The sequence below is a fragment of the Stegodyphus dumicola genome, chromosome 5 (assembly GCF_044657685.1).
Source record: "Stegodyphus dumicola isolate Sdum_Otavi_A_Nest chromosome 5, ASM4465768v1".
NCBI classification, from domain to species: Eukaryota; Metazoa; Arthropoda; class Arachnida; order Araneae; family Eresidae; genus Stegodyphus; species Stegodyphus dumicola.
Window position 1 is genome coordinate 102,712,594 of NC_140772.1, and position 24,152 is coordinate 102,736,745.

The following is a 24,152-nucleotide window of genomic DNA, read 5'->3' on the forward strand; positions in this document are numbered from 1 at the left end:
TTTTTTGTAATTTAGATCATAATTGCTCTTTATTTCATAAATTACCATTTCATATTTTTAATTGTATAATTTCTGCAAGCCATCTTACCAGATTTAAATTGATGATCTATAATCTGGAAAAAAACCGTAATCTGGAATCGTCCAAGTCCCGACGAGTCCGGATTATGGACTTTGTACTGTATATCTCAAAATGTTATTCATGTATTATCTTTGCACAATTTGAACAAGAGCCAGGAGAAACTTCACGAAGAGTGTAGACAGAGATGGACAGAACTTGTAGACAGAGATGGTATCCTTATGTTTTCCTTGGGAATTAGCAAATTTTGCACGGCTAGCATAGTATCCTCCTGCCTTCCTTTTCTTTCTGGAATTTGAGCACAAGTGCCGATTCAGAATCATCACACAGGAGCAAGATCAGACGCTCTTTCAATCAATCTCAACATCTTATCACCAACAAAAGAAAGTCAAAGTGACAAATATGCAAAATTTGCTATAGACATAGTGGGAATCCATAATCATTTGTAAAACAGCCAAAATTATTTTAGTAAGCAACCTAAAGGTTGTCCTTTTATATGGATAACAGGCATGCATTTGATCTTGCTCATCAATGTCTGCCATAAATTAATTATATTGAATTACAGAATTTAGTTTTAATTTCATTACCTTCTCCCCCCCATTTCTACGTATCATTTTTGTATTCATTAGAATGCAATATGAAACGTAAATGAAATCTTTTTAATCCTTCAACTTGGCAATTATTACATCTAATTCAGAAGTCAAACAACAAAAATCAGCGTTATATTTACAAAATTTTGTAAAAAAAAAAAAAAAAAAAAAAAAAAAAAATTGTAAATATAACGCTGATTTTTGTTGTTTGACTTCTGAATTAGTATTTAATCGGCGTGTTATTGTGTCTTAATTATTACATCATTAGCATAACTCTACTGCAGTTTGCCCTTTTAGTTCTCTCGCTACGTATCTTACTGTTCTTTCTGATTGCCTAATATTTTTCTGTCAGCAAAACATTTCCCCAGTTATAGTTATCATAATAACTGTCTTTACAAACACTGTGTCCTACATCAAGAATCCTGTAATCGAAATATCATGAGCATCTTTGAGAGAAAGAATTCCTCGTCATTGTCACGGTAACAATAAAAATCACTCGGGCAATTGTCCAAAAGCTTAGCCAATAAATCTAAAATTTCATCAAATGTTAAAGGCTTTTTACTTCACACTTCTCTTTAGATATAAATGCCGGAATTATCATCTGTATAACTCATGTTAAAAGATTATTTTTTAACAAGTAATAAAGAAATTAATTTGAAATCACATAAATTTACAGCTAGTTCCTAACCTTCACTCCATGCCACTACCACATACACACTCAACACAATGCCAATGCAAATGGAGAATAAACAATGAGGTGCTGATTTTCCAATGTCAGACCATGGCTGACATCTCAGGCATCACCCCTCATCACCATGTATCAGCAAGTGATTGGCTCTACAGCGATAATGCCACATCACAGATCAGCACATGATTGGCACTGAACCTGTTACAGGGAAAAGGTGCTCACTCCAATACTTCACCAGATAAGAAAACAGAAAAAAAATAAACATTTGTCAACTTTCAAATCTTAAAAACAGGATGATTTTTGCAACTCGGTTTAAGGCTATTGAACCATTTTTAATTCAATTCTGATGCAAAATATTCGAATTTAATTAAAGGGTTTTCAGCTGGGAGAATTTCCATCGGGAGAATTTCATAGTTTTGCAGGGAAATATAGTCAGTCTTTTACGTAGCTATCAGGTATTCAAGTTTTGATATTTATCAATATCTTCTATAACTCTGTTGTTAACTTATAAAACATGATAAAAATAATCTAAATCTAAATAATTGTGTATATATATTGAGTTTTGGAAAAAGGGTGAATGATCTTCTGGTAATAGTGAAAGGAGTGCATGGGACAAAAGTGGTTGAGAGCCACTTAATTGGATATTCTAAATTTTATGCTCTTTTCTTATTTTCATATTTTAATTTTCTTGCATTTTTTTACTGAGAAAATCCTGAACAGCAAAGGAAAGCTTTTGCTTATCAAAGCTCTTTTAAGCATGAAAAAATCAAATTTATAACTAATGTACACTGAGTCAAAAAAAGGGGGTAATCCTATACCTCCCATTTTAGAGAAACTACAGTCAAACGATGAAATTATACTTCCATTTTTCATGTCTTGAAAGCACAACTTAGGATTTGGATTTATATATCACACTGTTCTAATATGAGTATTCTGACAAAAAATCAGGCTTTTTCTTAAATGGCATGGCAATTTTTCCCCCCCATATTTCATTCTTCACCTCAAATTATATCAAACTGCTAAGTTATGTGAAAATCACAGCTGTACTTTATTAAAATTTTATATTAATTTTTAATTTATATTGCATATTTGTATTTATATTACTTTTTTAATTAAACTTACTTGATATCTCATTTCATAATTTGAAATTTAAGTTTAATAAAATTAAAATTGATATAGTCTACTGGAAAAAAAAGGTCCCAATCTACTGTGCCAAAAATAAAATGTACAAGTCTTTCAGTGACAGAATTTGGCACTTCTAAAAAAATTATAAAGATTGGAAAATGATCGCTTCCATACAGATAATTTCCAACACCAAATGAGCAATGTGGTAGGAGTGGAATCGAACAAATTGCACGGTTGATGGTATGAGAAGTTCTAGTGGGCTGATGGAAGTTAAGTGTCCTGACCATCATTTAGCAAGCAAAACAGGTCATCTCAATTGTTTCTCAATCTGTCTCTCTCAAGAGTTTAGATCCTAGACAGGGCTATGACCACAGAAATCTCTAGCATTAAAAAAGGTTCTGGTAACTGCTCTGTAAGATCATTCAGATCTGTCTGATCAATAAAATGATAAATAATTAGAGCAAATTAAACACCTGATTATAAAAAATTTATTTGATGGCTTAGAGGCATGTTGTCAAAGGGAGAACATTAGATGGAAGATTAAGTGAAACAATGAAATCTACATCTCCACACCTACGCTCACCAATACGATTATATTTCCACCTGAAGGAATACCTCTGAAGCTTTGTTTGTTGCTCTTGCTTCACCATCATTTCCTGGACTACCAAACACAAGGTATGATGGACATTAATCATATTTAAATGGCATCGAGATATTGGTAGAACCTGCAACAATTGAGTGAAATGAGGGTGACCATTATGTATGATGTTTATTCTCTCTGTGCTGTTGTTTGATTTGGCATGGAAGATGCTTCGGAATTTCTAATCCCACTTTCATATTATCTGAATCTACAGATTCTGAAACCACTATTAAGCTGATGCTAATGCTTCGATTTTTAATTACTTTTTTAGCAGTATTTTTTTGTTTCGAACCACAGTTTCATTCCTTTTGGAAGGGAGAGGGTATTATATGCATTGATTCTTGTTTTGTTGCTTTTATTATTTCCTGCAAGTCCTTGGACACTTGATGGAGGAACTTTAGGTATACTGAGAGAGGTTTGAGTACCAATAAACCTAACTGCTTTTACAGCACAAGAGAAAGACTTATTTATATTTACTCAATATGAATTTTGAACTATTCTTCTGGTTTCACCAAAAGATACATTCCTTGTTACTTTTGCTGCCTGAACCTTTTTTTTTTTTTTTTTTTTTTCAGATTTCCACTTTCAACAAAAGCATAGTGCTGGGTGTTTCCCCTTGCAATTTCTACACAATGGCACAGTGGTGCAATTTTCATTGTGATTAACCATTGAGTGCATGTTAGGTTGAAATGACAGGATATCTTGGAATGGCCAAAACGATGACATTGGAAACATCACATAGCATTTGGAATATATGGTCTTACAGGAAAATCAAGATACCCAGCCTTTATATCCTTAGGCAGAACAAGGATCACTTATTTTGCGTTAATCCATTTTTTCGCATCTTAATCTGCTAGCACCACCAACATTAATCAGCAAACTCAGAGACAAACCATTCTTCTGAAAGAAACTGAAGATTGACTTCCTGAAATTACATCCTGAGAAAAATTGAGTATGCTATGCGCTAGAGTTAAACAGTTTGTCGAGTTTGGTTTGAAGTAAAAAAGAAGCAGACTGGGTGGCTGAACTGGTATCAATTCAATGCATGAATATCCAAAACAGAGTCAATTTATGTTCCCTGGCTGACCAATGCATGAATGTATGTACTGTTTGCTTATTAGGAAACGAGACATCTTTTGATATTTGCCAGAATGGCTAGTTATAACTAGAAAACATGAATAAATATTAGTCTTCATTTTGTACGGTGTGTATGCTCTTTACTGCAGATATGTCAGTTTTTTAGTATTCAGTGTGATTTCCATGTCTGGTTTTGGAATCATATAAATTGAAAAATTTAAAGTGAAACAGAATGAGAAAAAATAAAATTTGGGTGTGTTTGCTCCACCCACTACGGAGCCCAACAAGCCTGTGTTAATGCTAGCTGGACTTATACATAAACTAAAAGCTAATCCTTAAGCTGCCGATACTAGAGTCTGAACACCAGTGAGAACAATTAAGTATCTACTGTTTAGCTAAAGCAGCACATTGGGGACAGTACCTCACCCCTCAACTACCAGGACCCTCCTTTGCAACGACACAGGTCTCCATGCTCGACAAATACGTGTGCAGTTTCCTAATCTCTCGAAGCTTTATATAATGGCTGTAATAGCATCTTACAATGAGCCCCAATCTCTGAAGAAGAAACAAAGAAAATAAAGCTGAAAGTACTAAAGATGTGAAGAGGAACATGAAAAGGAGATAGGTAGAACAGAAAGATCCTGCATGCTCCAGGATCATGATCGGGGTAAGGAACATCGGGACTGCCATACCTGTACCGTGACTTTCGACAGGGAGACGGCCATGACTCTTTATAAACATGGTGGAGCTTTCCATCCAATGCTATCATAAGAAAGTCATCTGGATTTTTAAATTTTCATCGGAAATATAACTTTATCATGTGCTTAGTTAATTAAAATAGCTGAAAGAAAGGAGGCTTTATATAAATTATTTTCACTTTTTAGGCTTTTTACAGATAATTTAATTCACTTTGTGCATAAATATAATTGAAAGAACCGAAGCACAAACAAACATTTTACAAAAATTTAAATGCTGATTGAAAATTGCCACTGTCATGATAAATTGAGAAGGGGTTCTTAAGATAATAATTAATATTTTACCTTAGATCAAGTATTAATTTATTCATGTTTCAGAGCAAAATATATAACTATCTTCTATATCTCCAACATATGTAAATGAAATACTATATAAATTAGCTAATAAATGTGATAAAAATATTTCATACAAGAAACATACCTAAAACTTATAACAAAAAAGCTTTTCAACATTCATATTTGAAATGAGAAAACCTAACAAACAACCTACACAACTGGCAATAAAAAAATAATAAGCATATAAATGATAATCGTAATTCCCATTATCCTAAAATTTAGAAGCTAAAAATATGTATATACACCTGTATATAATTGAAAGAAATGGTGTTAAGAAACATCAGCAATACTACTAAATATTCCAATCCATAATTATTGCATTTTTAATGATACAATATTTAACAAACATTAAATTTTACATTAAGTGCAAAGTGCAGTTCTGTTATTTTTCTCTTGGAATTTGTAATACAAATATTGGTATGAATACAAATGTTGCAAGTTATACATTTCATTTTCATTGCTATGTTTTGTACATGCTTGTGATAGCAATAAAATTCATGATAAATGGGAAAAAACTTTTTGTTGCATGCTATTTAATGAAGAGCAGATTTAAATGTGCAATTCTTACTATTGTGTATATTATTCAAATCATTTCTGTGCAGTATTCAAAGGAATGTTAATGATTTGAAAAAAAAAAAAAAAAAAGAATAAAATGGCCATGAGAATCTGCCATTGTCTAAAACAAGTGTATATATATATATATATATATATATATATATATATATATATATATATATATATATATGAAATACTAAAAGCACAAGGAAAAGCCCGAGCAGTGTCGATGCTTGTTTAGATCCATACTGAAGAAGAATTTTGATTGCATAGTATGCTAATAATGTTAACTTATCTAAAGAATTTGGCAGCCGAGGCAGTTTTAATTCCATTTATATTTGCAACTGATACTTGTGGCCACAATCACTTGGCACTCTAGTCGTGCTTTTCTACAGAAGATTTACATTTTTGATACTGTTGAGATAGAAAGCAAGCCAGCAAAACTACATCTTTGCAAAGTAGAGAGAACTGGAAATAATAGTTCTGTTACTTTTTCTGGTAACTTTCAAACACTGCATAGTTTATTTATTTATTTATTTATTTTTAATATTGCCAGTTGTTTATGTTGTTTGTTTGGTTATCTCATTTCAAATACAAATGTTGGAAGGCTTTTTTGTAACGAAATTTAGGTATGTTTCTTGTATGAAATATTTTTATCACATTTATTAGCTAATTTATATAGTATTTCATTTGCATACGTTGGAGATATAAAAATATGGTATTTTGATATTGATGGTTATATATTTTGCTTTGAAACGCGAATAAATTAATAGTTGAGCGTAGGTAAAATATTAATTATTATCTTGAGAACCCCTTCGCAATTTATCATGACAGTGGCAATTTTCAATCAGCATTTAAATTTTTGCAAAATGTTCGTTTGTTCTTCGGCTCTTTCAATTATATTTATGCAGAAAATTAATTAAAATATCTGTCAAAAGCGTAAAAAGTGAAAATAATTTATATAAAGCCTCCTTTCTTTCGGCTATTTTAATTAACTAAACAACATGATAAAGTAATATTACCGGCGAAAATTTAAAAATCCAGATGACTTTCCGACGATAACATCAGGTGGAAGGCTCCGCTATGTTATAAAGTGTCATGGCCTTCTCCCTCTCGAAGATCACGCCTGTACTCACAAAGCATGAGCTTCAAGTGGCATGAAAATAATTAGCAAAAATAAATTGAATTTAAAATGCAGCACTAACCCAACTTCAAGGATGCATGATCATTAAGTGAAAGTGCAAAACTGTTAAAATGAATATAAACAATAATAAAAACTCACCTCCGTCAGTAGTGACTTGTAAGGTAGATATATCCAAGCCATTTTCAACATTGAGAGCTCTTTGCAAAATATTTAATGTCCGTTGGCGCTCATCACTGGGAAGCATATACTTATTTTTATCTACACGTTTTAACCTCAGGTTGGTTAACACACATTCAAAATCTAAAATAAAAATCAGAATTGGTAATCTAAGAATGTTTATTATTTAAATCTGAGAACATTTATCATTCAAATAATATAAATACAAAGTCTCTCAAATTGATACTATCCATTACATATGGCATTAACTAATATACTACTTTATTTATTAGCTTCTATTGAATGTCTTGCATTAAAAAATTAAATTTATCATTTACATTATAAAAATCACTTATTTCCAAGCATTAATACATGATCTTAAACAGCAATTTCAGTTAAGAGAAAAAGTATTATGTAACAAATTATGTTCAGCATAACATTTACACATTATACATGTGATTGCAGTGCAAGGCACAAACTTACGCTTTTATGAAGTACAATTGCAGGTATAAGTGGATGGGACACTAAAATTTCACCACTGGTTATACATGTGCAGTCCCACTGCATTAACCGTGCAGCTTCACCTTAATTTTAAACAACATCTCAGAGGGTAGTCTGACAATCATTACAAGTTGTACAAGTAGTCCCACCACACTAATGGCATAGCTCCACCCCAATTTTCAGGAAGAGCACCCCACGGTGGGTCTTCTATCCCTCTTACCCTAACATAACCACTAGGGAGGATTTTCAGTTTACAGTGTATTTTGAGTATCCCTTTGCCACACAGACACTATACACTTATAAATAAATATCCATGCATTCTCTGGGATTTAAACCTAGGCCCATCAATACAGTAGTCGACGTCATTAACCATTATACCATGTGGGCGGCACTTTTGTAAAGTACTTAATCACAAGTAAATTTGTAAAAGCAACTTTCGAACCAACCACCTTTCAAAAAAACAATGCAGAATGCATCTTATACCTTTATTAATGGCTTTTAAAACTACATATAAACTGACAAATTTTTAAGCTTTTGCTTCATGTCAGAAATAAGAGTGTAACAATTTATTTCACTTTACTCCTTCACATATTTCATGACAATGAAAAAACAACACAGTTATACAATTGTACTAAATGCAGCTGACCAGGAAGATACACTATTTCACTCATATTAAAGAAAGACAAAAATGAATTAATAGAAAATCAAGCACAAACAAACCTGTTTGGTCATAAAAATCAGGAATATAAATATCTGGTTCTTTGTCACTCATCCACTGTATTTTAAATCTTTTGCTGCTTTTATACACATTCTGCGCAGTTCTACATACAAAAAAGCTTCCTAGAAAAAAAGAGGGAAATGGCACATGGAATTAAAAAATACATTATGTATACATACCCACACACAAACACACACACACATATATATATCATATATATATATATATATATATATATATATATAAGATGTAAGCAGATACCATCATGAAAATCAGAAAAAAAAAAGTGAACTTACAAAACTAACAAAATTATGAAACATTCCCAAACTTAACCAAAAATAAAATATGTTTTAATAATTAAAAATGTTATTCTCTTTCTTTATATAAACTTCAATTTATAAAAATTATTATTATTTAATATTTATTTTACTTTGCAGAAGTTTTACTTTGCTTTCTTGTCCAATACTATTATTATTTAGTAACTTTTACAAACGCATTAAATGTATCAATCAGTTTACAACAAAATAATTTAGAGAAACTCGAGCATTTATGCAGTAAAGTAAAATTCAAATATTCTTTAATTGTTCTCCAAAAGTTAATATTGCAACGTTTCACAAGAAATATTCTATTGGATTACTATTAAAGCACTGCAAGTGAAGATAATCAATACGGATATCTAATACATAAAATAGAATTGCCATCATTGTCTACCTACATAAACTGATAATGCATTTACTCCTCTGTTTCTAGTTCATTGAAATATAGAATAGAATAGTTCACTGAAATGAACTATTATATTTCAAATGTGCCACAATCACTCTCTAATAAAATGGTGAATAAAAATCTTGCAAAATGTAAAGGTTGAATTTTTTTCTTTTTTTAAATCCTTGTAAACATGCATTTTACATTATTTATCTATCTGTATATGCCATAACTTTTAGGCACTAGAAAGTGTCAAATAATAACAGTAGAACATTTCCTTGATCTGGCAGATGTTTAAATTGTTCTCATTAATGACAAGCTTTTTAAACTTTGAGCAAGAAACCGTGGTTTTCCATAAGTAACCATTATTTTCTGTAAGTAAATGACTGCCTTAAGCATTGACTGTATGGACCAAAATCAGTTACTGCTGCAAATAATACTGATAAAAAATGCCAAAAGAAGAAAAAAGGAAGAATCTTATAATTTTGTTCATGATTTTCATACTTAGTTTTCTGACTCGCACTTCAAATCTTGAAATGAGTTTTCAAAATGAGATGAGGGGAAAAAAACCATTTACAGCAAATAACAAAAGAAATTAGCATACCTCTCCCTGCATATCAAACATGTTTACAACAGTAGAATAAAATCATACCATTTTCATTTCGTACAGCCAAAAATTCGCCCTTCTGAAACACAACAATCTTATCTTCTGGTGTTTTAGGGATTTGCTGTCGCAAAATGGCTGGTATTATACTTGGAGGTGGCGGAGATTGAAAAGGTTGATGCTGAAGGCGCACGCGCTTGCTGGCCCTAGACGAAGCTGCATCCAATTCAGCTGCAGAAGTTTCAGAATGCCTTTTCAATTGTCTCTTTTGTGATTTGAGTAATGGCGGTGAAGAATGAACTGGTGACTGCTGTACATGTTTAACGGGTTTTGAATTAGATGTAGTTGCAGCTGGAATTTCTTGTGACAAAACAGGAACTCCTCCACTTACTGCACCTGATACCTCTCGGCTCAGGACGGGAGGTTGTGATGCTTTCTTACTAGACTGAGTGTTTGTGGCAGGAATGGGGGCAGTATTTTTTATTGATTTGCGCTCAGCTGCAGTGAGTGTCCGTGTAGCTTGTTTTGCAGGAGATGGAGGCAGATTCCGGGTTGCTCGCCTCTCTGATGGAGGAGATACAGAGGAAGTAGAATTAGGAGGGAGAGATGGAGTACTTCTACGAGCTCGACTTCCTTTACTGTTGCTGGAAGCCTGTCGAGGTTTCTTCACTTCCTGAGTGGGCAAAGATTTTGCCATGTGTTTTTCAGCTTTTGGGGAGCACTGCAAATAAACAATTCTTAGTATCTGAAGTAGCCACATAGTAAACAGAAATAATAACAAAAGTAATAAGAATGACAATTATTTATATAATTACAAACATCTTAATGTTTTTAATAGTTATCATTATTAAAAAATATTAGTTAAGGTGCAAATTAAAATGCCAATACTTTGAAGAAAAAGTTACTTTTAAGAATTTCAATGCATTCAGAATTCACATTCCATATTTTCAAATCTATCATCTAGCTCAAGCATAACCTTTTTTGGGCTTCAGGTTAAAATGAACCAAAACGTGTGTTAACTAGACACTTTTGTTCAGTGATGCTTTCATTTTATAACAGTCTTTCTTTGTGAATAATAATAAGGTACATTTTTATTGAGAAAATAATTACAATATGTTTTACACTTAAAATATAAAAATTAAAATTCTAAAACTAATTGTTATAAAACCAAACATAACTGCATGAATTTTATTTTTCTCTTTAAAATCTATAACTTTCCAGATGAAGAACTTGTGATATCAATTTTGCCTAATTACTCATCTTAGGAGAGTACAAGCATCTGAAATTTCAGTAATCAAGCTGCTCCTGTTCTTACTTAAAATAAATTTTATGCCTGACAGTATTTCTTCACGTTTATAAGTTGAACCGAATGTAGATGAAACGGAAATTTTTGGAATGTTTTTTGGAATTATGGATTATGGATATGAGTTGCCAAACTTGTCAATTTCTCCTTTAAATTATATTACAATTTTTATTTTTAAAAATAAAAACTGTATGTTCATTACTGCAACTTGGTAATTAAAAAAATTATACTATTTATTTTCAATTTATTTTTTAAGTATTCTTATTTTGTATTTATTTTTTATAATTTATTTTTATATGCTTTATTTTCGGAATTTAAGTGGGTCACTCATGACCCATGAGTCATAGGTCAACAAGGCTTGATCTAGCTTATATTTCTGACAAAATAATTAACATCACTACATAATATTATCAGAAAACTGTTTTTAATAATAGAGTAGAATTTTTACTGCACTTCTTACAAAATAAGATTTCAATATTTAAAATGACTAAATAGAGTAAAACTATATGAGACTGTTTACAGTAAAAAAAAAAAAAAAAAAAATAAAAAAAAAAATAAAAAAAATAAAAAAAAATAAATAAATAAAAAAGAATAAACATATAGTGACATAGATTTAAATTAAATTTTATCAGGTCATGGTTGTTTTCCTGCATGCTTTAAAAGATTAAATCTTGAAAACTTCGACCTCTGAGGCAGCTGCTGTGAAATTGGAGATGCTAGATATTTCACGAAGGTCTGCTCACTTTTAAAATATATAAGAATTTTTGGTACTATTTGGTTTCGAGGGCCGTAAAAAATCGCCAAACTATTGTTGATGCCAATGCTGCCAAACATAATTATGGCAACCCTAATAATTGCGGAAAGAAAGGAAGTATAATAGTAAATAACTATCTAAGATTGATGTTTTAATTTAGATGAAAGGTTAATTTCATATAATACTTTTTTATTATTATAATTTATATGAAAAATACTAAACATGACTGAATGGAAGCATAAGAGTAAATAACTATTTCAGATCATTATTATAATTTATATAAAAATTGCTAAACATAACTGAATGGATGCCTGCATTGCTATTTCGCTACCGACTTATCGCTAAAGCATTCGTTGGTTGTTCAAACGTAATTTTCTATAATGAATGATGCCTTTTCTTTGAAAATATTCTCGGTAAAGTGCAGAATCGCTCACGTATTTGTTTGCCGCTTTTTACAAGGGTAAAAACAATTGAATTTTTGCCAATTTTCTTTTACTTTTTAAGTGAAAATAGGTGGATTTTTAAGTGAATAAAATTACATAGATAAAGCCAAGGGTGTGTGCAGTGCCATTTTTGTGCAATTCTGGGATTTTTTTTAAAGTTAAAATAGGTCGATGTGCACAAGGATACTGAGTATGTGCAATTCTTAAAAACGCATCAAACAATGGGGGATTCTGCACTTTACCCAAAATTCTATTGCCGACTTTTCGTCATGGGCAATTCCCAAATTGTTAAATCCATAGGATATTAAAAAGGGATTTAAAATAAAAAAAAAGGATTTAAAAATTAAACTAGTATTTCAATGACATCTTAAGAAATATAGAAGTATATAAACTTATGCAATCTGAAATCAGCGTGTACACTAGATTTGACGCGCTGTTGAATGGGCGCGTTTAGATTTGGTGCTTTTGCGCATACATTTCCGCTGCCATTTTTTACGGTCCTCAAAACCGAATAGTACCAAATTTTTTTATCCTAAATGGAACTTTAAATGTGGAATGGATTTTATCAGATTTTGACAAGGCGAGAAGTCTGCCAAGAAACATTTTGAATTATATCAATAAAACAATCTGAAATGTTTCAGATTTTAAATTACGTCCATAACATTTTGTGTGTTACCTTTATTTATTAAATATCATGTTTTTTGCACTTAAACCATAAAATTCAGTTCAATAGCAATGTCACAAAACAATTTTAAAATAAGCATAGCTTTAGAATTTCTGATACACATTTCTGCGCGCTGAAGATAATAGCCACATCTTTCTCATTAAACTCACCTTTTACAATTGCATGTGTGCCATTTTCATTGACATTTTATTTCACGTATGATATTATATTCTAGACCATGCTTAATTTGTTTAATTTTTATGTTTCTTTTAATCAGTTTGATTAAGTATGCAATCCATCAAATGAAACCTTTTTCTCTAAATAAGCTCTTTATAATATTGCTGTTTACGTACAGTCTGCCAAGGCTGTTACAGTACCAGTGAGTTCAAAATAACGGATGAAAAGTTACTCTTTTAGATGGTGCTGCTCCTAGATTAAATGCATAGCAAATATAGCATCTATTTAAAATTATCAATGCTAGCATATTTTAGAACAACTACATGGATATTTATGCCAGAAACCAGCTTCATGGACCAAATTACCTGAAAAACATTTCTTCAGAGATTGACAAACATCTGATGGTTATATTGAGAACTCAAATAAAATTTTCATTCAACTAGCTGATTATTTATTGCAGATAAAATTACATTTATTACTATAACAATGGGGGAAAGCAACTTAACATAAATTTCAAAAACATTCTTAACAATGTAAACAATAATTGTAAGAACTTGTCAAATGCGCAAATATACTTAGGTCAAATGCACAAATTCTAATATCAAATTACTAAAAATAAAATACTAAAAAAAGAGAGAAAAACCCTGTGGATGATTTGGCGTGTCCTGAGAATGCAAGGAGAAAATCAAACTAATTCTTAATTATAAGTTGACCAAAGCAGGAGTTGATAAATGAGTTAAAATGTGTGTATTTTATTCTTATGAATGAAATGCAACCACTTATAATATTTTATACTAGCCGCTATGCGGCCAGCCTTCATATGGCTTTTAAATGTACCATAAAAATGCCTAAAGGGAACACCAAACATTAAATTTAAAACATGCACAGAATTTTACTCTGCAGAACATCTTAATCAAAAAAAATTCAATAAAAATGTATTGCATATTAAAAAAATTACAATTAAATAAGCAATATCCCTTAACACAAATATTAATTATCCTAATAAATAAATTAACCAATTTCCTGTTGCAAAATCTTAAGAATTCAAATGGTATAAAGGAAGTTAAAAACTTTGTTTCTTAAAAAAAAAAACATGCAAAACATTTTACATAATTAAAACATAATATAAAAAATTACAATGATATAAGCAATAAATCTCATATTTTCAAGAAAAAACAGTCAGTCCAGTATACAAAGCAATGAATGAAAAACTGTTGCCAAAACCACATTTCTAAAAGAATGAAACTATCATCAGAAAACAATAACCAATCAAAATTGTGCTTTGTGGGTGACATACAAACCTCTTTTTCACTAGCTAATAAAGAGAGAGAGAGAGAGAGAGAGAGAAAAGGGAATTCTTTCTGTTGTGCCTCGCGAGACACATGCGCGTCAGAATAAGAAGATTGTGATATATAATTAATATTTATCTCATATTTTCAATGGTCACCAGTCCAGTATACAAAGCATTAAATGAAAAACTGTTGCCAAAACCACATTTCTAAAAGAATGAAACTATTCAAAATGATGCAATTTCATCAAAAAAGATAAAATTTAAAAAAAAAATCCAATATGAATTTTGAAAAAGATCACTTCGAAGTGCATTAGCTCTTGTCTAGATGAACCTATGTACTAAATTTCATAGCCCTGGGGTTATTAGCTTACACGCAGCATGAGCGAAAGACACACACACAGACCGACTCTTTCCTTTATTATATGTAGAGATGATGAAATCAACTCCTGTATACTGTTTGTAATAGATAAGAACTAAACTGCAGAATTACATTTTTGATAATGGTGTTCAAAAGCTTTGCAAGTTTTCCATGCTCAAATTTCAGATTTCAACACTGCTTAAAGATATATAAAATTCTTGGAGATGTATAATAATTATATTAAGTTTTGGCAGGTTGGAATAACACTTTTGAAGGGAATCAAGGAAATAAAAGGATTTTGGCAGATATGAATAGCACTCTGAAAGGTCATCAAAGAAAAAAAGGCCTGTGTTTCATGTGTTAAAGAAAAGAACTCTTCAGCATCAAATGGAATATGACAATTGTAAAAATATTTATTTGTAACCAACACAAAATGAAACAAATCAGATGTTTTCTATATTCAGAAGATAATTTATACAATGCATAACTAAAACTAATCTATTTCAGATTTTTTTAATTTTTCATTATCTGTTTTGCATTAGAATTAATGTGCAATGATTTTAATTATTAAAAATATTGATTAACACTAGAAGCACCAGAGCAGTCATTTTGACTGCTTTCGTCATTTGACCTTGGATTCCTTAAAAACCCTTTATCTTAAGAAGTCACAGATTTGGTATTTTCCTAAAATATGTCGAAAATTATTGGTACCAAATATAAATCGAATGAAATTAAAATTAACAGAGATATTATTAGTTATACCTAAAAGTGCCACGAACAGACAATGACTGCTAATAATATTGGGTAGATTTATATGGTATTCTCGCTCAGAAAATATTTTTCTTGGAAAAACATCTGGCGTACATATACATTCCTTTCATTCACTGATTATTTACAGAAGGAATTACATTATTTTACAGAAGAATTACATTATTTTCCGAGAAACAATGTCTCGCTATCGTTTTCGAAACATTATGAAATATCTAAGATTTGACTTGAAGTCAACTAGGACTCAGCGTTTAGAAAGTGATAAGTTTTCACTTTTTTCCAATATTTGGAATAAATTTATACATAACTGTGCGATTTCCTATAAACCAGGATAAAATCTACTTGTGGATGATCAGTTATTTCCATCCAAAGCCACAAAGTTTATACAGTTTATACAGTTATTACAAAGTTTATACAGTATATGCCGAATAAACCGGATAAATTGGATGTTAGTCGATGTAGACTCGAAGTATATGTGCAATGCTTTTCCATATCTTGGAAAAAATACATCGAGAAATGAAACTGAAAGTCTTCCTAAAAATGTAGTAATGCGTCTTCTAAGCCATTATCTGAATTCAGGTTGAAATTTGACAACGGACAATTATTTTTCCTCACTATCATTAGCTAGAAGACTTAAAATAAAAAACACAAGTTTTGTCGGCACAGTAAGAAGACATCGACAAGAAATTCCGCATGAAGTAAGGAAATCAAAAACCCGGCTATTTGAAACAGTTTTGCTAAAGAATGGTGAAACTACGCTCACTGTCTATCAGGGAAAAAGGAATAAAAATGTCCTACTACTAAGTACCTTACATCCAAAGTGTAAATATAGACTCACAAAATAAGAAAAAGCTTCCAGAAATGATAGAGTTCTACAACAAAACCAAATGTGGAGTTGATATCGTTGACAAGATGACACGTAAATATTCTGTTCGGGCTGCTTCACGTAGATGGCCTGTGCATGTTTTCTATAATATGCTGGATTTAGCAGAGACGAATGCCTACATTATCTACCATAAATTGGGTGATAAAAATATTACAAGGCACTACTTTCTATTTCAATTAGCAGAGGAATTAAGAGAGCTTTATTTAAACAGAAGAAAAACTGCAAAGTTGCCCCAGGAAATTTCCAAATCTAGCAATAGACTCTCGAAGAAAAGACATCAATGCCAGATTGGACTTTGTAACATCAACAAAACAAGTGATGTGTGTAAAATATGTTCATATTATGTGAGTGGAAAATGCACTTCCAATATTGAAAAAGTTGTGTTTCGTAAAAATTGCAAAAAGCTGTAAAATGTGTTTTATTAAGGGTAGGCTGAAATTTATAATAAAATATCCTCTATTTTTTATTAAAATAATCTGTTATTCGTTAAAGTTCTTCAACAACTGTAATTAATATTCTTAAAAGCATTATAAAGCATTTACATTTGAATATATACAGTAATTCGTTGAGCAGTCAATTTGACTGCCGTTGGCACTTCTAGTTAGGGAGAAAGCTTGGCGCTTCTAGTGTTAAAGCATCCTTTAATGAAGCGGTAATTATTTAACAATTTTTAATAACCTTCCAAAACCAATTTTTGTAAGATATAAAACAGCTACTAAATTTCTGAAAACTATGTCTTAAAAAAAATAATAAAAATCTGGATTACTTAAAATATTTTAATAATATTTAAAAAGATATAGTTTTCAAATATGCTACCTGAACTATTTCAGTATGGTTTGAAACAGCCAAAGAAATAGGACCATCATCACAACCATTTGTTTCTGCATTCTGATCCATGACTCTGCACCCAGTCACTATTCTCAAATCTTGGGGCTCTGCCTCCAATGACTGAGAAGGCCGTCCTTGTTTTCGCCAATTTTCCTGACTGCAAATGATTTACAAATTACAACTGGAAGAATGATTAAGCATTTTATACAAATCACAATCAGACTTTTCCAGTATAAGTAAAAATTTTATTTGCAATATAAATGAGTTTAAATTCATAGTCCCTCAATTTTCTACTAACAGCTTCAGATTTAATACTGAAAAACTTTAAAACAAGGCAGGAATAAATTAAAGTAATAAAATGATATATAAAATTCACTACAAAATAACCTAAATTTTGTTGTTTTATAAAATTAACCATGGTTTTTGCTGTTTATATTTTATATTTTTAACCGTTTGCCACTAGCCATTCTTGCTTTGAGAATGTACGTTTTCTAATTTTACCCGTCCCCCCCCCCAGAGGTATTTCAAATTTAGAATTTATCTTCATCTGTAAAGTCGAATACAGATGGTATCACACTTAAAAATTAAAGTTTTGTGTTCTCCATTTATTATGTTTACTAAAGGGTGTTTTCAAAAGCATCCAAATTATGGCATTTTAAAAATAAAAAAGGTCTTAAATGTGAAAAATAATTCATCAAAATCCATCATTTAGATGTTAAGTAGTATGAATAAAGTTTTATTTATTAGCAAAACATTTAATTTTTGCTCTCAATTATAGCATTCTCACAGTGCCTGCCTTGCAGTCAATTTATGATTTTGCAAAAAATTCTTACACCAGCTGTCTCTAAAAGCTGATAACGTATTTTTATAAGTTTTTTATTGCAAATACATACACTAGGGGTAAAAATGTCCTTGCTTAATTCTGTATCTGTATGCAAGAAAGGTTTCCCATTTTCTGAATTTTATTCCGTCACAGACGGTTTCATTTGAGCTCTCTAAGCTAATGAAGCATTTGTACTATGTTTAGTGCGAACATATGTGCTGATGGAGGGTAGGTTATAAAGCCAAATCGCAATTATGTAAACAAATTATTACTTATTTAAAATTTTCTGTCAATAAGAATGAATTTGCTCCTTCAGAGGAGAATATTCAGAAAGTAGTTAAATTTCCTAGGCCAAAAAATGTGAAAGAGGTTCAAACATTCATATGTATGGTACATTATTTTCGACACCTAATTTTTAATTATGCAGAAATTGTAAAGCCAATAGTAAACTTAACGAGAAAGAATACACTATTTGTGTGGAATGACAGATGCCAAAATGCTTTAGAGAAAATACAAGAATTAATTTTAGAAAAACCAACAATAAAAAATATAGACAATGATAAACCTTTGTATTTAGTAATTGATGCTTTGAGATCCATTTGTGGCATATTAATGCAAAAGAATAATGATAAGTTTTTCCCAGTACAATTTTACTCAAAAATTTTAACACCTGCTGAGGCTAGATATCCTTCAATTAGGAGAGAACTTTATGTAACGTTCAGATCAGTAAAACAATTTCACAAACATCTCTACGGAAAAAATTCATAATATTAACAGATGCTAAAACTCTGACTTGCCATATCAATTTTGACAAGCAGCCAGACATTGTAGCACGCTGGTTGTTATACCTACAGGAATTTCAATACATGATGGAGCATATTCCTGGTTTCAAAAACCCATCAGATTACTTGTCAAGAGTTTCAAATGATGTAGTAGTAAACAACGTAAATATATTTAGCACTAATGATAATCTGTCAATCCAAAACATAGTTAATAAACAGCAAAGTGATCCATACATAAAAACAATTATAAATAAATTACAGGATAACCAAAAAGATAGTGTAGAACAATATTTCATTGATAGTCATACAGATGTATTACTGATAAAATTAAAACCTGTAAATGCCAGAAAGAAAGACAGAAGTATCGAGAATAAAATCCTAATACCTAGGACACTAGTAAAAGATGTATTACAGACAATCCATGCGCCTCACTTTGGTATTCAAAAGACATATGAGTTTGTGAAAGCAAAGTATTATTGGAGAGGTATGTACAGTGACGTCAAAAGTTTTGTAGAAAATTGTTCAGATTGCTTACAAAATAAGTCTAGACCACACAACACTATGCCACGTCTTATTCCTAAAAAAGATCTTGCTCCTGAAGAGATGATAGCTATAGACATAGTTGGTAAACTACCAAGATCCATAGATAATAAGTTTTATGTACTCATTATCATTGATCATTATTCCAGATATTTGGAAACAGTTCCATTAAACAACTGCATGTCTCAGTCCATCATCAAATCTTTAAATGATTATTTCGCCAGATTTGGCATTCCTAAAATTTTGTTGTCAGACAACGGTTCTTATTTTCGTTCCACAGAATTTAATCAATTTTTAAAATCACTTAAAAGAGAGCACAGAAAAAGTTCAATTTATTATCCAAAGTCAAATGGGTTGATTGAAAGAGTACACAGAGTGATAATGGAATCAATTGTAGCAATATCAAACAAAATATTTGAATGGCCACAAAAAATACTGATATTTAAACTGTATTATAATAATGCTAAACATTCTGTAACCCAATTTTCACCAGCAGAACTATTTTTTGGTAGAACGTTAAATACTCCCATAAATAGCAATAATTCTCTTAAACTAGCAGAAGATTTCCAGGAATATTCCAAAAGATTAAAGGAACAATTAAGTTGAGATAAGGAACAAGTAAAATTGAATGAGGATGAATACTTTAATTGTGTACAAAAAATATTTGAAAGGAAGAAAAATTCCAGAATTGAAATCAGGGGATAAAGTTTTTATGCAAGAATTTATGGATAGAAGGGTGTTACATCCAAAATACAAGGGACCATATGAAATTGTTAAAAAGCTACGAAATGATAATTATATAATACAAGTGGATAACAAAACTACTAAAGTTCACGTAAGCAAATTATATTTACAAAAGCCTTCAAGAATAGATTCGACAGAAAATGAGGATTAGGAGAATAACACAATTGTAAATTGTAGATCAGTGAATTAACTTGAAAAAAAAAAAAAAAAAAAAAAGAATTTAAAGAAATTGTGATTATGATAAGCATGTGTACAAACTAAACAGTGAATGATGATTATGTAAGGTACAAGTTAATTTAGTGTAATAAAGCGCTAATTGCACGATTTTGGTAGAGTTGGCTGGTCTATATACCGGAAGAATTGGTTTGTACTATGCATAGTCTAATTAATTGTACTAGGTAACAAATTTTTTTTTAAAAAAAAAGTGTTTTAAATATCCTTGTTATACGGTTGAATCAAAGTAAAGGCATGTAATTTAGTAGTTGTTCTAATACAAATGTAGCTTGTAAAAAATCTCATGACATATTGGTATATGAAATGTATATGTGAAAAGTATATGATAAAATGGTAAAATTAGCTTTGTAATGAAAAAGTGAATGTGATACTAGAATGTAAAGAATAAGGTAATGTTAACAATGGTTAAAAGGTGTACCATCAAAATTGATAATGCAATGACATTAGTTTAAGTGAATTAATTGAATATTCAATCATATGTGAATTGTAAATTATGTGCATTAAGCGCAAAATTTTTTATTGAATGGAATCACATCTGTAACGGTATGTTAGGCAAGTAACAGTGCATGAGTACTTCAGAGAATAATACAAATGTAGGAATGTAAAGTATGTGTATTATGAAATGTTTAACGTGCAGTGATTTTTCAAGTAATGGGAAATATTAATGTGAAATATGCATGTACAGTGCAAACAAAAGCTCAACTGTGTTCAATTAATGTGAAATGTGTATATAGTGTGAATGTTACATCTAAACTCCGGACTATCAGCGCCACCACATCTAAACTCAGAACTATCAGCACCATTACATATAAACTCGAGAATAATCTTACGTAAGAACGTAGTTAGAAATCTGAACGGAACTTGAATGACTGTTAGATGGAGAGCGCATAATTTCCGTGTACCTAATAATTGTATATAAAATGTATATATGTATCTAAATATAATATCTTTATTTAAACAGAAGTGTCAGTCTTTATGCAAAAGCTTGGAATTATTTAGATATTTCATCGAATAAGAATTTAGAATGGAGCAAGCTCGGCTCCCGGGTGAAAGAAAAGGTAAGAGATCTTTTTTTTAACCTTTTAGAATTCTATTGAGAGATACAACAGTGAACAAAATTTTAAAGTGCAGTGCCTTTGCAAGTAATGTGAAGTGTGTGTTATGCAGACGGAAAGTTCAAGTGTGTCCAGCAGAGTGATTTCATTTGTCCAAAGATGGAACAATTTTTTTCTTCGGCCGGAGGGAACGTGAGAATAGTAATTTCTCACACCATGCAGTTTGTCATCGCAAAATTAATCTTAATCGCAGAACTGCATGCGTGTATCTGTACCGGTCAGACTGGTTTCTTACCTTCTTCGCCCGTGTCCTTCCTGCTGTCACTTGCAATCAGCAACGCCGCATGTCGTGTGGGTTTGTGTTCCTGCATATTGCGGTAATGGAGTCTCGTCGATCTTGCAATATTCGCACATGGAGTGTCGTATTTTTGCATAAAAAGAAGCAGAACTATAAGACTGCAAAATATTTAGATGAAAATGCTCAAAAATCCATCTGCTATGGTAACATTCTAAAACATCTTAAGCAGATTATCAATAGATGTTCGACTCCAGAAAGTGTTTTACCAGCGGTGTGTCCCCACGTGATATTTTAAGTGTGTTAAAGAATGTGAAAGTAAAAAAAGAGCTTTCACATGTGTAATAAGGCTGCATGCACAGCACGAAATTAATATGAAAAATTTTGATTGCATTTATATGTGATGCGAGTGGATTGTGATTTGTTAGCTAATGGACACGTTTTCGGCATTCGTCTACTGTTCCAATTTTAGGTTCCCACGTTTTGTGTTCTAAGTTATGGTATTTTTATATTTTATGTGCTGTGTCCTAACTAATATATAGTCAGAAAATGTGTTTTTGATAAAATAAATGTGAGATTAGAACAAGAAATTTGTCTCCACAAGTCTCATGCATGTGGGTTATCAGATAAGTGAAATATTTAATTATTCTTGATGCTACGGTTTAATTCACAATATACTACCACTAAGAATTCAAGCCAGTAAACATTGGGCATATGTAAATTAATTAAGGATTTCTAGATATATATTTGGTTGGATTGTTACATTACAGCAACCTCCTAGTAGTGCACCCCACTACATAGGTCATTGCCTAATTTTGTCTGTCTGCGAGTAAAGTTTCTCACTTTCAGACTTTGATGCATTTTGAGATTCATTCATATAGTGTTTCAAAAGCATTTTGTTGGATTTTATTACAATATATTAGTTCTGTAATTATATGCTGCAGTTAAATTATATTTAGTTCTTTTACCCTGAATGTGAAAATGTCATACAAAGGACTTGATATATCTGAGGTTTTGTCTGAGATAGAGATCCTTTCTGACTCAAAATTAAGATAACTGAGGACGAAAATGATGAATTTGTATTCTTCCTTCTGCTGATAGAGACCAAGGGGTTAATAAATTTTTTGAAATATTTAATTATACTTTTTTATGATAGTCTACCTTTAGCTGATCTTTCTTTTACAAGATATACAAGATTCTATACAGGTTGGAGTAATTTATGAAATGTCCACACCACAGCTGGATATGTTTTTTTCCTGCATTAACAATATTTCAGCTGTCCTACATGCATGTCATTTGCACTGTCAGAATGGTATCCCTTCTGAAGGGAAGAAAATTCTTTTTCAAACAAATACAGTACAAAGTCCGTAATCCGGACGTCCATTATCCGGAATGATCTATAATCCGGACCTCAACGCCACAAACTTACGCATGCGCGTTCAATGCGCACCACTACACATTCGCGTAAAGCCAGTAAGGCATTTACCCATGCACACTTCCGATAGTGAAGAAAGTAACAGAGAACGTTATTGAAAATGAAAAAATTTCGATTGACAAGTTAGTCGGTATTCTCGACACAGCAATTACAGGTTTTGAACAGTGGAACTTTGTAACTGAATAAGAAATTATGTATGTTTATAGAATTAAAGAGAAAGTATTAGCACAATAAACGAAGAAACTTAAACAACTTTCATTGATAGAAATGTTTACTAAAGTAAATAAATAACATTAAGCTTTTTTTTTGTAAATTTTGATACCCTTTAGATCAAAATTGCTCTTTATTTCATAAATTACGGTTTCATATTTTTAATTGTATAATTTCTGCATGCCATCTTACCAGATTTAAATTGATGATCTATAATACAGAAAAAACCCTAATCCGGAATCACCGAAGTCCCGACGAGTCCAGATTATGGACTTTGTACTGTATTACTCATGTACAGGATTAAGACATTAATTATTAAGCATTATTCAATATTAAAAATATAAAAAATGTATCATGCACTTTGGAATAATACAGCTTCTTTCATGGCAAATGCAACTGAACTAAGCAAAATCGAAGGCAACAAACAGGAAAGGAAAAGTTATAGATAAAATCGTATACTTCGCGACAAGCTAACCTGAGAACACATACAAGGTTAGAACGACCTTTTCACACTATTCTTCAAGTTATCCATACGCAGCAAACCACACGCGGATATTCAATTCGCTACATATTTGCCGACTTCTTGCCAAATCCATCGTATTTAAATAACAATCTAATTTTAATAACAAAATGCAGTGAAGCTGCAGTTGAAAGTGATAGTTCATTGTATTGTAAAATGTAGGGCATGTTATTCATTATCTTAATTTATATGAAATTTTTCACTATTATATAAATGTGACGTGTACAAATTTGATTACCTTTAAAACATGAATCGTTTCTTAAAAATTGAAACGCAAGAGCTCCTTGAAGTTGGGGGTCAAATGTTTTCCTTAAGACCACTCACTTAGTTAAAAATAAAATATACAAATTTTGAATATATCTTCTCTTTAATTTT

At 31.1% G+C, this 24,152-nt stretch overlaps 1 protein-coding gene across 3 annotated transcripts in view; it reads right to left on the minus strand.

The window, feature by feature from the left end:
* Positions 1-24,152, minus strand: part of LOC118190076 (poly [ADP-ribose] polymerase tankyrase-like) — a 346,106-nt gene that overhangs the window by 213,240 nt on the left and 108,714 nt on the right. For all 3 annotated transcript variants that reach the window (XM_085816925.1, XM_085816923.1, XM_085816924.1), the window contains exons 2-5: positions 17,128-17,296; positions 9,716-10,388; positions 8,364-8,483; positions 7,125-7,286 (exon numbers count right to left, since the gene is read on the minus strand). In XM_085816925.1, the coding sequence (XP_085673051.1) occupies positions 7,125-7,286; positions 8,364-8,483; positions 9,716-10,388; positions 17,128-17,208 (1,036 nt within the window). In that variant the 5' untranslated portion in view covers positions 17,209-17,296. The remainder of the gene's footprint in view (positions 1-7,124; positions 7,287-8,363; positions 8,484-9,715; positions 10,389-17,127; positions 17,297-24,152) is intronic.